General features: G+C 39.7%; 1 protein-coding gene and 1 pseudogene across 2 annotated transcripts in view; one reads left to right on the forward strand and one right to left on the reverse strand.

The window, feature by feature from the left end:
• Positions 1 to 13,497, reverse strand: part of IQUB (IQ motif and ubiquitin domain containing) — a 78,382-nt gene that overhangs the window by 61,480 nt on the left and 3,405 nt on the right. The window contains exons 1-3 of one of the 2 annotated variants that reach the window (XM_070423820.1): positions 10,076 to 10,220; positions 2,610 to 2,994; positions 262 to 396 (exon numbers count right to left, since the gene is read on the reverse strand). In XM_070423820.1, the coding sequence (XP_070279921.1) occupies positions 262 to 396; positions 2,610 to 2,985 (511 nt within the window). In that variant the 5' untranslated portion in view covers positions 2,986 to 2,994; positions 10,076 to 10,220. Of the gene's footprint in view, positions 1 to 261; positions 397 to 2,609; positions 2,995 to 10,075; positions 10,221 to 13,497 lie in introns of those variants that run through there. The other variant, XM_070423819.1, reaches the window with a different exon arrangement.
• LOC139017104 (small nucleolar RNA SNORA42/SNORA80 family) lies at positions 4,168 to 4,282 on the forward strand (annotated as a pseudogene).

A 13,497-nucleotide genomic window follows, 5' to 3' on the forward strand; every position in this document is an offset into this window, starting at 1 on the left:
CTAGTCCATAAACAACTTGAGAACAGGGATTTTGTTTCATGTTTCTTTACATCTTCAGTTCTGAGCGAAGTATTAAGAACAAAGTATGTCCTCAATAAAAACATGTTGAATGAATGAATACATAACCACAACATAAAATTCAATTAGTAAATGTCAAGATACTTAGTTTAACAAATCAAATATCCTGATTATTTACATGTAAACAATTAAATCATTAACACTAAAGAAGTCTTGATACATTGTATTAGCTTCCAAGCTTACCTCCACATCTTAACTGTAGTACATCAGATGGCACATTCAATATGTACGAAAAATGGTCCCTGAGGTTTCTAAAACTGCTGTCAATTTTAAAAGGCATTATCATTTCCTGGGACACAGGAAGAAGTACAACTTTTACTGTAGATTTAAAAAAAAAAAGGAAAGAAAGAATCATGGTCAAAACAAGGGTCAGCAACCTACAGTCAATAATCAGATGGAAAATCATGGAACAATTTTTAATTACATAGAATGCAGGTGCTTCTGCCATATTCCCCCACCGCCTGCACCTCCATAATACGAGTTACTTTTCATTTTCTATTAGAAGTTGCAAGCTTTTGCTTTGATAACCAATGTAGAATCTCAAAAATTAACATTGATGATGAATACCTGTTCCCCAATGCCAGCTCAAAGTTCAGATCTGTCTTCTATTCCCTGGCATGAGGATCAGTGCACATTCGGTATTACCTCCTGGCTCAAAATATCGGGAGAAATATAAAATAAAACTAACTGCTTTGAAAAATTCCCACTATCTGCTATATATTACTCACATGTAGACATAGAAAATTAAGCGTTTTTGTGTAGTACTGGAAAGGGACCCTGAGGCTTAGAGGATGTCCCAATACTTTAATTACATATTGATATCATACATCACTAAATCAGCGCATATTCATGAAATTAAGAAAAACTAATAAATTTTCAAAGAAATTTTTCTTTGACCTTGCAACTACAAAAGATATCACATACTAAATCCATTCTTCTTCTCATAATTTATGTGTATAGTTGACAAAATGGAAAACACAAAATCAGTTTTGCAAATATCAGAAATACCTACACACACACAAAATCTGGAATAACTACACAAACCCACTTTTCACAAAAATGGACATTATGTGGTTCACTCCCCATTTTATAAAAAGGAGATCAAGATACTTTGAAAATTTTAAAAACTGTCATTATAAAATGATTGTCTATTCACAAATTATAGGAAGGAAATACAGTATTTAAAAACTATTGCAGGTAAACTTTTTCTTTTCACCTACAGATTTTAAATTTTAATGAAGAAGATGGAAAAGGTAATATGGAATAGAGTGCACACTGGAAGCCAAAAATGTCTTGTATATTTCTTATGTCTGATATGACAGTTTTCATAAACTAAATGAGACATCAGTAATGCCAAGATAAAATTCAGCTAGGCATTGTTGATGCCAAGGTTCTTCAAACTTGTTAAAATTTATTTTCACAGTTCTCTGTCAACAAAGAGAACACTTCCACAGATGTTAAATTCTCAGAAGGCTATTTTAATTGTTTTATGGATTCAAACTTCGATGATAAATATATTTTAAATTTAGGAAGGGAGGTGTGTTGAGGAATTTGTGAGCCTCACGGCCAAGACAATATTTTTAAAAATCACCACGAGTTTGTTATAAGCTACAATATGAGGGAATCACAGAAATATGAAAAAATGAATCCCAGTTTACACTGAATAATGAAATTGAAGAATAACACCTCAGTTAGGTGTAATTGGGCTTGATTAATTTCTTTGTCTTCCTTTTCATTCTTAACTTATGTGGACAAGCCTCACAAGGTTAAACTACTCCACTGAATTCAAAAGCTACATTTTACCAGCCAAACTAAACTGCTGTAATTGTTGTTAAGTGATGGCTCACGTTCTCACCCTGCGGATGAAAACTCTCTCAGAACTTATGGACAAAGGGGAGAAGCAGTAGTCAGTTAACCAGGCAAGTAGAAAGGTACTCTGTGCAATCACTTTCTTGCTGCCCCCTCTGCTTTGGTACCAACAATGCAGTAATAACTCCTACATGCCACCAACATTATATCTTTAAAATTAAACTGTAATGAAAGACAATGATTTTTCTGAAGCTAAAAATAAGGTAACAATATGCAGAAATTTGGACACTGGTAAAAGCAACATGATATGTGTGCACTGGCTATGAAACTGGGAAATCTGGGGTCAAGTTCCCATCCCAACTGTTTGCTAGCCCCTTACAATTAATTCCAAACTGGCATGCAAAAGAATTACAATTATACCCAAGAATTTATCTGCCATTTCCTAAGATCCCTAGACATTTTAAAAACAGGATAAAAAAAAAAAAAACAGATAAACATCCTTTTAAAATTAAAGATGTTCATTTATTTAGGGAGAGTAGATACTGTAGAATAGAAAAGCTTCACATGTAGTTAGGAGATTCAAGTGGTTTAGCTGGAGACATTTGGTGTATAGGAAAGGGGAGGGTAAAATCAAATGCAAAGCAAATCTTGAAGCAAAAACAAGAAAAGGGAAGCCTTCTTCAAATGAGGATAAGAATTATCCCATCTTCCCTGGGTAATACCTGTTGCTGTAGCATCTACCACTGCTGTCTTCAGAGTGCCTCTTATAGCCTCTATTCTATCCAACAATATCTGATAATCTTTGGAATACCGACTGGTTGTATCAGATTCAGTGAGATTGTAATCTGAAACTTGCTCAGATGTCGTAATTTCTTCGTTGGATGCCAGGCTTGAAGAGCTCTGGTCACTCTGCTCCTTAGCTTGCAGTTCAAGGACATCGCCAGACAATTCGTGCTCGGATCCATTGTCTTCAGTTTGATCTGACTCTGGAGGCTCTTCTGAGATAACTGGAATCTTGATCGTCTCATAAGCATCATCACTTTCTTCTGTTGCATCAGGAGTATCCAGAAGATCCAATTCTTCTAACTCTTTAGACATTTTCCTGAACTGAGAAAATTAATGCATTTACTATACATAAAAACATATATACCAAATATCACATTCATTGCTGGTATACATTAATGTTCATAAAAATTGTAAATTTTTTTATTGATTCATAAAGTATACAGTATAGGGTTATGTATGGAATAGCATATCGGGTAAATGGTCTCCACGGCTTGGCTGGCACATATGCACTCTTTTGTTGAAATTTTCCATGACCGTTTTGCATAAATGTGGCTGAATTTCGATGAGGCTCATTTTCATCTTGATGGCTTGGTTAATCGACAAAATTGTCGCATTTGGGGTTCAGAAAACCCACGAGTGATTGTTGAGAAACAAATGCATCCACAACGTGTCACTGTTTGGTGCGGATTTTGGGCTGGAGGCATCATCGGACCATTCTTCTTCGAAAATTCGGCTGCTCAGGCAATAAGAGTTAATGGTGCTCGCTATCGCGACATGATAATCCAGTTTTTATGGATGCTATTCCATACATAACCTTATACTGTATACTTTATGAATCAATAAAAAATTTACAATTTTTAATTATAAACCTGTGTTTTCTATCAAAGTTACTTCTTGCGTGGATTTTGGGACACCCTCAAATACAAAACTACCATGGAATTTATGCTCTGGCATTACAATTGATCGGATGCTCCAAGGACCCTGCCAGCTCACACAGCAACTACATCCTGGATGGTACACACTGTTTGTAGTAGCTTTGCTTTTACAAGACTTAGCAGAGGTCTCCAATGACCTCTACCCCCTCCCAAAACCTATATCAACAATCAAATATTGATCCTGGAGCTGACTAGGGCCTGAGCTACCGCAACCAGCCTTGGAAAACAGTATGACGCCATCCAGGAGCTTGGGTCTGGGTGGACCAGGACAGCCCAGAGCCAAGCTGCAGAGGCAGGAGCTGGTGCAGGGTAGTGAGGAGCTAGTGAGCAGTGAGCCAACCTATAGAAGCTGGCAATCAGGAAGGAGGGATAGAGGAAGTAACCTTGAGGCTGATTTCTGTGGCAACCAGAAGAGGGAAGATTAAAATCTGGAACAGTAGTGATATGGGAAAGTTGTGATTGGGGTTCCCACTTGAAGCACAAATCCTTATGGAGAAAAAAAAATTAATCTTAGTGAAATTGTCTGGCTACTAGATGACAATTTTTTTAAAAAAATCAAATATGTGTCTATGGGCCCTCTCATAGTGGACCCATGCCAGAGGAAGTTGCAGCCTCAAACCATTGCCCAGCCTCCTTACCCTTGGGCTGTGAGCACTGAAGGGGGCTGTACAGTAAAAAAAAAAATCAAATATGTGGAATAAAAATATATAGTTGTTGAATCCAGTGACTATAGCATTAGAGTTGAAGAGATAATTAATAAACTGGAAGATAGAGGTTTTACAGAATGGTGCAAAGAGATAAGGATATGAAAAATATGAGAGTTTAAGAGCCATAGAAAAGAGTAAAAGAAAGTCTAGTGTGTTTTTCTGCTAAGCATCTATCTTGTTGTGAGCTAAGAATGGATTTGTATTGCTAAAATAAAATTTAAAAAAAAAAATGCAGAGGAAACCAAGATGGTGGCATAGGTAAACACCGGAAATTGCTGTCTCCTACAACCACTTCAAAAATACAACTAAAAGACAAAACGGACATCATCCTGAACCACAGGAAGGCTGGCCGAGTGGAAATTCTACAACTAGAAGAAAAGAGAAAAGCACACTGAGACTCAGAGGAGGTGCGGAAGTAAAGTGCAGAGGTACGGAGGCAAACGAGGAAAGGGCTGGCAACTGAGGACACGACTATCTTTTTCAATTGGGAGGGAGACACAAGCTCCTGACATCTCTGAACTCCAGTTCTGGGTGAGTCTCTGGGAACCCAGACTCATACGGGGAGAAATTGTACTGTCTGGCATCGGTTGGAACTCGAGGGCGGCTTTTTCTCAGAAGTGCTTGCAGCGATTACCGGGACACTGAGACTCGAGGCCTCTTAGGGTAGGACTGAGGAGCAGCCATAGCAGCTTGCTCCTCCCCGTTGATCCCCTGAGACCCCGCCCCACCCAAGCTGTGCGCAGAGGCTTTTGCATATGAAAGGCCTGGCCCTTTGCAATCTGAAAATTACCTAACAAACTGCAGCTGGGTCAGAGAGACCCAGAACTTCCAAAAGAAGGCCCAAGGCCCCACAGCAGCTTGCATTGCTTCACAGCTGGGCCTCATCTGGGCACCTCCAAACCCCAAACAAAGAGGAATCTGCAGATCTCTCCATAGCTCCTTCTGGGTAGCCTCAGGCAGAGGCTAAATTAGCACCTCCTTAGAGATCCAAGAGCCAGTGTACCCAGTGGTCAGAGTGGGACCATCCAGATTACAACTCCTCATAAGGGACACAATCAGGGGGCAGACTCAGTGAGCACCAAAGCCCCACTGAAGCAAGTCTTGCCCCTAAGGGTGTCTCCAGCACAGAAGTTCTCCCACCGTAGACACAGCTAATTCTCACAGCCAATTGGCCTGGAGGTCAATTCCTTCCAGTGATACCTACAACAATCAAGGCTTAACTACAACAAGACTGTGCACACAGCCCACAAAGGGGTGCACCAAGAATGTCCACCTCAGGTAATTGGGGAGGCTGAGCCACTGGGCCCTATAGGACACCTAGCACAAAAAGCCACTCTATCAACAACGGGAAGCATAAAAAATGCAGAGACAAAGAAACAAGTCACAAATGACAGAAATGGAGGAAAGCAAACTACTGGATATAGAGTTCAAAACCACATTTATAAGGTTTTTCAAGAATTTTCTAGAAACCACCGATAAATTTAGTAAGACCCTCAAAAAGTCTAGTGAAACTGCAGATAAATTTAGTGAGACCCTCAAGAAATCTAGTGAGACCCTCGAGGTTATGAAAAAGGACCAACTAGAAATTAAGCATACACTGACTGAAATAAAGAATATTAAACAAAATTCCAACAGCAGACTAGAGGATCACAAAAATCAAGTCAAAGATTTGAAATACAAAGAAGCAAAAAACACCCAACAGGAAAAGCAAAAAGAAAAAAAGAATCCAAAAATATGAAGATAGTGTAAGGAGCCTCTGGGACAACTTTAAACATACCAACATCCGAATTATGGGGGTGCCAGAAGAAGAGAAAGAGCAAGATATTGAAAACCTATTTGAAGAAATAATGACAGAAAACTTCCCCTACCTGGTGAAAGAAATAGACTTACAAGTCCAGGAAGCGCAGAGAACCCAAAACAAAAGGAATCCAAAGAGGACCACACCAAGACACATCATAATTAAAATGCCAAGAGCAAAAGACAAAGAGAGAATCTTAAAAGCAGCAAGAGAAAAACAGTCAGTTACCTACAAGGGAGTACCCATACAACTGTCAGCTGATTTCTCAACAGAAACTATTCAGGCCAGAAGGGAGTGGCAAGAAATATTCAAAGTGACGAATAGCAAGAACCTACAACCAAGATTACTCTACCCAGCAAAGCTATCATTCAGAATTGGAGGTCAGATAAAGAGCTTCACTGATAAGAACAAGCTAAAGGAGTTCATCACCACAAAACCAGTATTATATGAAATGCTGAAAGGTATCCTTTAAGAAGAGGAAGAAGAAGAAAAAGGTAAAGATACAAATTATGAACAACAAATACACATCTATCAACAAGTGAATCTAAGAATCAAGTGAATAAATAATCTGATGAACAGAATAAACTGGTGAATATAATAGAATCAGGGGCATAGAAAGGGAGTGGACTGACTACTCTGGGGGTGAGGGGAGGGATGTGGGGGGTGGGGGAAGAGACTGAACAAAAATCGTACACCTATGGATGAGGACAGTGGGGGAGGCGGGTAAGGGCAGAGGGTGGGGTGGGAACCGGGTGGAGGGGAGCTATGGGGGAAAAAAGAGGAACAACTGTAATAATCTGAACAATAAAGATTTAATTTTTAAAAAAATATGCAGAGACTGCATGTGGCTTGTGAAGCTCTTTTCAGAAAATTTGCCAGGCCCTCATCTAGCATATTTCAAACTGGAGTTCCAGAAGAAAACAGAAAAATGGGGAAAAAAAGGAAATATCCTAAAAAATAATGGCTGAGAATTTTTCAGAACGAATGAAATATATGGATCCACAGGTCCAAGAAGCATAGCATATACCTAATCCATAGCCATGTACATTGTAGTTAAATTACATCATAACAAAGAGCAGGTCTGGAAAGCAAACAGTGATAAAGGACATATCATCTACTGTTTTGAATCATATTAATTTTCTGACATTAATAGAAAAGAAAGAAAATCACTGCAGATTGCTCATTAGAAAAATAGAAGCCAAGGCAACAATGTACTAATTAAAATAAAATAGCTATCAACCTAGAATTGTGCATCCAGCAAAATAATCTTTCAAGAAAGAAAATAGATACATTTACAAATAAATTACCTTCAAGATATCTGCTCTAAAGGAACTCCTAAAGGATATACTTGAAGAAGGAGGAAATGAGTCCAGTGAAAGTCTGAAGTTCAAGAAGAATAGATGAGCAAATAAACACATATTGTCAACACAAAATAATAGTAAAAAAATGAAATATTATATAATAAAACATGTAATTGGAAAGATGAAAATAAACTGCTCTTGACTCCTTATACTGTTTAAAAATACCGTTTAAATTTCAAGTACAACAAATAAAATAACTAAAGTTTTAAAATTCTAAAACAAAAGGCGGGGGGAAGTGAAATGAGATAAAAACTGAACAAAACCTCGATTTTTAAAAAATTCCAGAAACTTCTTTAGGCTCTCACCCACTAAAACAAAACTTCCCTTTGGTTATTTTCTGCCATAACAGAGCTCAATGGCCTGATTAGAAAGAGAGTATCTAAACAAACCCTAACTCAGCAACATACTTATCTGCCCTTTTTGGAGAGTCTAGGGTAAAGCTCTTGTTTCTATCTGGAGGGTCCCCCCTAAAATGGCCAAGATGGCTCTTTTAAATCAGCAACAAAATCAAGAACTTCTGCTCTTCAAAAAACACAACTAAAGAAATAAAAAGACAAACCATAGACTGGGAGATAATTTTTTTTTTTTTGCAAAACTCACACCTGATAAAGGACTTGGATCAAAAATATTCAGAAAACTCTCAAAACTCAATAAAAAAAAATTAACCGTTAAAAAAAGAGTAAAAGATTCAATAGACACGTCACCAAAGAATAGATACAGAAGGAAAATCAGCAAGGCCTGGACTAGGCTGGGGCAAGTGTGGTGCCTGCAGGGCTCGACACTTGGACCTGAGCCTGAGAATAAATGCCTCCTAAAAGTCTGGACCCGGTTGCCTCAATTACCTCATTCTAGTTCTGGTCCTGAGAACAAGCTCATGAAAAGATGCTCAATGTCATCAGTCATTGGAGAAATGCAACCTCACATCACAATGAGGATCCACTATACACTTATTACAATAGTTAATATACGTTGGTGTATTTCTTTAGCTCAACACTATCAAGGGGTAGTGAGTATGAAGACAAGTGGCTTTTATATCTCGATGGTGAAAATGAACACTGGCGGGTGCAGCATTTGGGGTAATTCTGTCAATTTTCTTATAAAATTAAATATGTACTTATTCTATAAGCCAGCAATCTGTGTCCTTCACCCAAGTGGAATGAAAAGCTACATTCACACAAAACCTGTACACAGAAGTTTAGACAGGCTTTATTCTTAGTCACCAAAGACTGGATGGAAACAATACAAATGTTCCTTAGCTGATGAATGGATTCATATACTGTGATGCATTCATAAATGGAATACTGCCCACCAATAAAAAGGAATAAACTACTGATACACACAACAACATGGAAGAATCTCAAAGTATGCTAAACAAGAAGCCAATTTGAAAGGCTGCATATTCATGATTCACTGAAGTGATAAAGCAAAGCTATTGGTTCACAAACTCAAGAGCTCCCCAGGTAAAATCCAAAACCGCAACAGAGCAGTTTTATTTTGTTTTGTTTTAGGGGGGGGGGGGGAGAAAAACATTGATTTGTTGTTTTATTTATTTATGCACTTATTGTTTGCTTCTTGTATGTGCCCTGACTGGGGTCAAACCCACAACCTTGGTGTATCTGGATGATGCTCTTACCAAGTCAGCTACCCGGCCAGAGTGATAGGCGGCAATTTTTATAAGTAAGGAGGCTTGTCTTGGGCAGCTGCAAAGAGGAGTAGATCTCTGCAATCACCTACCAAAATTTAAGATTTTATATAGGGACCTTACTCCTGCCAAGTCATGTATACAGACCAGACGGTCTCAACACACATTACTCTCCAAGGACAGTGGAGTGGATGAGGAACCTCCCATTTCTCTATCTAGTTCAAGGGTCAACCCACAGTCAGGTCCTCTTGATGACCTTGCACAAAAGCACAGACCAGCCTGTGCATTTTTACAGGTACAACTGCGTATTTGTATATGGAGGGCGCCTCTAGAAGGTGAACTGGAGGACACGGATGGATTGAAGGCAGAACTATTTAAATGTTTTATCATTTATTTCTATTATCTATTCAAAGTAAATGTCTTAATCTTGAAATTTGTTTTAAAAGAAAATTGTTATAAAAGAAAAGTGTCTCCATTATGATTACGTGCCCAAAAAAAGTCCCCCTTCCACCTGCAAGCATGATAGATCTAGAATGTGAGTGTAAGCAGCAAGGCAGGGGTCCAGTTTTGCTTTCTACCAAACAGACTTGAGTTTTAAATTCTTTTAAAAGGCACAGCAAAACCAGGGGAGGAAAGGAGGTGTGAGAGTGCCGGTGAGGAACGTCTGTACGCCCTCTGTTTACTAAAGACTGAACATGGACCATGGATGGCTCAACGTGTCCTAATGCCAGCGCTGGGTACACACACACACGTTGCTGCTATGCTATTCCCGGGGGTGGGAGGTGAGGTACGGCTCCTAGCGAGAGGCTGCTCCTTCCGAATCCCAAACCACGGAGGCGGAGCCAGAAAGGGAACCCAGAAAGAAAGGATGCTTTGCACGGCTTTTAAACCAAAGGGGGGACATTCCGACGGGCCAGTCAGTCCCCAGGGCCCAGGCGGCATCAGCGCCCGGCAGAGACCTCGGAGTGCAGCGCTGGTAGATCCCCGAGGCAAGGCCGGTCTAGCGGCTGGGTCCGGAGCGTGCAGCCGGAGCCTGTCCTCCTACCCGACAGGGAACTCGGCGACTCGGTCCCAGTGGTTTCTTGGGCTCCGAAAGGTCCGCAACGGCTGGATGCTCTGTTACCCGCAGTATCCTAGCAACGCGGCTCGCGAGAAGAGAAGGTTCTCGCGCTGGAAAGAATGGCAGCGGAGGGGCGGGATGAGGCGGAGTCGGGGGCGGAACGGATTCAGGGGATGGGGCGGGGCGAGTGGGGACTGGGGACTGGGGAGGGGAGAGAAAGGGCCAGGGGAGGAGGGGCGGGGTGGAGTCGGGGCGGGGGCGGAGCAGAATCAGGGGATGGGCGGGGCGAGTGGGGACTGGGGAGTGGGGACGGGGAAAGGGCGAGGGGAGGAGGGGCGGGGCCAGGGGCGAGCACCGCTGTTACCGCGGGTTAGATTTGAAAGGGAATCGGACTCTAACCGCTCTCCCAGCTCCCTTGTCCACTAGTGAGAGAGCACAGCTCTCTACGCTACAGATGTAAGAAATCAGGATTATAGAAAACTTAAATATGAAATGAGAATGAAGATCTTGACAAACGAGAACCCAGATGTACAACAGTCGGTGCCTGCTTGCTTTTTGTTAAATTTATAACTTGGCTCTTAGCTTCCTGGCAACCGAAAAGAAAAGGGAGTCGGGAGCTATTAAAATAATTCCCCCTTTTAACTCAGGAGAAGGGTTGGATTGGTGTTTTGTTTTTGTTTTTTTCCTATCATCATACGTTCTTTAAATTGAGGTTTATAAAGAATTGGGGGAAAGGATCGTTTATGTTCCTATTTCAAATGTAGTAACAAATTTAATGTGGCTGCCTTAAAGTAATAGCTAACACTTATTAAGTATTTTCTTACTAAGCACTTTATCTATATATTTTAATACATATTTTTAAAGTTTAGCTGTCACTCATGTGGAATCTAATGAACAAAATAAACTGATGAGTAAAATAGATCCAGAGACACGGAAGCATGCAACAGACTGAGGAGCCTCAGAGGGAAGGGGGAGGGAGGGAAGAGATCAACCAGTAAATGTATATGCATATGTGCATAGCCCGTGCCCACAGACAAAAGTGGGGTGCAGCACTGGGGAGGGGATGGGGGGAAGGGATATATTTCTAATTTAATTCTTACAATGATTTTATTAAGGAAGAACTGTGATTAGTTAGCCCCATTTTACTAATGAGGAAACTAAAATTAGAGGTTTAATGAGAGAGGCAGATTAAACCCAGCAGTATGAGTCCTGAGCAGTGGTTCTCAACCTTCTGGCCCTTTAAATACAGTTCCTCATGTTGTGACCCAACCATAAAATTATTTTTGTTGCTACTTCATAACTTTAATGTTGCTACTGTTATGAAACGTAATGTAAATATCTGATATACAGGATGGCCTTAGGCGACCCCTGTGAAAGGGTCATTCGACCGCCAAAGGGGTCGAGACCCACAGGTTGAGAAGCGCTGGTCCAGGGCCTCTAGTTTAAACTACTAATCTATGCTATCATGTTTAACACCCTTTACTATTTTAAAAGATAAGATTAAGTAATAAAATTAAAATTTTGTTATATATAGTACAGGTTCATTCCTCCTTCATCATGTTCAATGTCTTCATTCCTTTATGTCTATTAAAATTATATTCTTATGGCCCTGGCCGGTTTGGCTCAGTGGATGGAGCGTCGGCCTGGGAAATGAAGGATCCCAGGTTCGATTCCCGTAAAGGGCACATGCCCGGGTTGTGGGCTCGATCCCCAGTGCGGAACTTGCAGGAGGCAGCCAATCCGTGATTCTCTCTCATCATGGATGTTTCTATCTCTCCCTCTTCCTTCCTCTCTGAAATCAATAAAAATATATTTTTAAAAAATTTTATTATCTCCCAATAACTTCTTACTACTCAGTGTCATTTTTCAGTCTTCACCCTATTTTAAAATATGTTTGTTACTAATACAATATAAAATATTGTCAGATAAAACTGGCTTTAATAATGGATTTATATGAAAGCAAGTGCATTTAAATCACTGCATGCGTCCACATATTTATGAAGATCAGAGGAAAGGGGGAAGACCATTCATATAACCAGGGTTAGTCTTTTATGGGTAAACCAGGTGCGAATGGAGGTGTGCAGACAAGTGCTTCCACATACTCCCCGACTCCCATCTCCAAAATCATAGCATATCTTCACCCTTCTAGCTCTCCTCTTTCAAATTTATCATCCACTGACCTCCACGTATGAAAAAAACTAGGGTTAGGCATAGAGGCATGAGATGGAGAGAAGAGAACCTGGTGGTAGAGTGTCAAGCAAGTACTTCACAGTGTGAAATGTGGTTGGATACCCACTACATGTTCACATTTTATTTATAGTTCACTGTGGAGATGATCTTATGCAACCATATGGGCCTAATTTAATTGCTAGGCTTCCAGGCGCTCCATTCTATGCAGGTTGGAAAGGTTATTAGCACATCAAAATTACACACACACACACACACAGTAACTATTTGGTTGTATAAAATAAAATGTAAATGCAAGATGAAAACAACCAATGGGAAAGAGTCAATTCTTAAAGTGGAAAAGTAATTTTATATCATTTTATATTTACTGGTCACAATAAACCTGTACATTCATTTTCTTGGGATTTATTGCCCAAAATGACTTATCTTTATTTCTTATGAAACACCTACCTTTATTTATCTCAGCATTTATTATACAATAAATGCTTTGTTGTTTGGCTTTTATTTATTATTTTATTTTGTTGTTGATAGTATTACAGATGTCCCCCAATTTTCCCCCCCTTTAGCCACCTCCTCTCAGCCCCAGTTCTTTATTCTTTTAAAGATGTCACCTAGTGGCTTTATGAAATCAAGCATTTCGAAATATTTCTCATTTTTACTTCAGGCTAAAATGTGTTTTGATATAAATGAGTGAATTAAAACACATATTAGAAGAATTTAGAAAACCAAGGACCTAAAGTTATGCTTTGGAAATCATCTATATGGATTAAATTTGTGAGCTAGTGAAGAGACTAGAACTACAGATAGTATTTCCATAGTCCCTTTTCTGTACCCATAAGGAACAGCTGTGTTTGAAATTTAGGACTTTCCCATTTTTGAGAACTAATATGGGCATTTACTATATATCCTGTGACACATTCAGTGGGCCTGGAGAAATAGAATCATAGAAACAGAATCAAGTACATTAATACTTCTATAGTAAAATACATCATATTCACATTAAAGTGGGGTAAAGACTACAATACTAGTAGCCTTATGTCAATTCCAGTCAGATTGTGCTTCCAATGAGTTGTGAAAAAGTTTTCTGTTTTCCAACATTTTTGGAGTTTAGCCTATCTGAATTATCACCATGGT

This window comes from Myotis yumanensis, unplaced genomic scaffold (genome assembly GCF_028538775.1).
Source record: "Myotis yumanensis isolate MYYU_CA2020_CCGP unplaced genomic scaffold, mMyoYum1.0.hap1 SCAF_9, whole genome shotgun sequence".
In the NCBI taxonomy this organism is placed as follows: Eukaryota; Metazoa; Chordata; class Mammalia; order Chiroptera; family Vespertilionidae; genus Myotis; species Myotis yumanensis.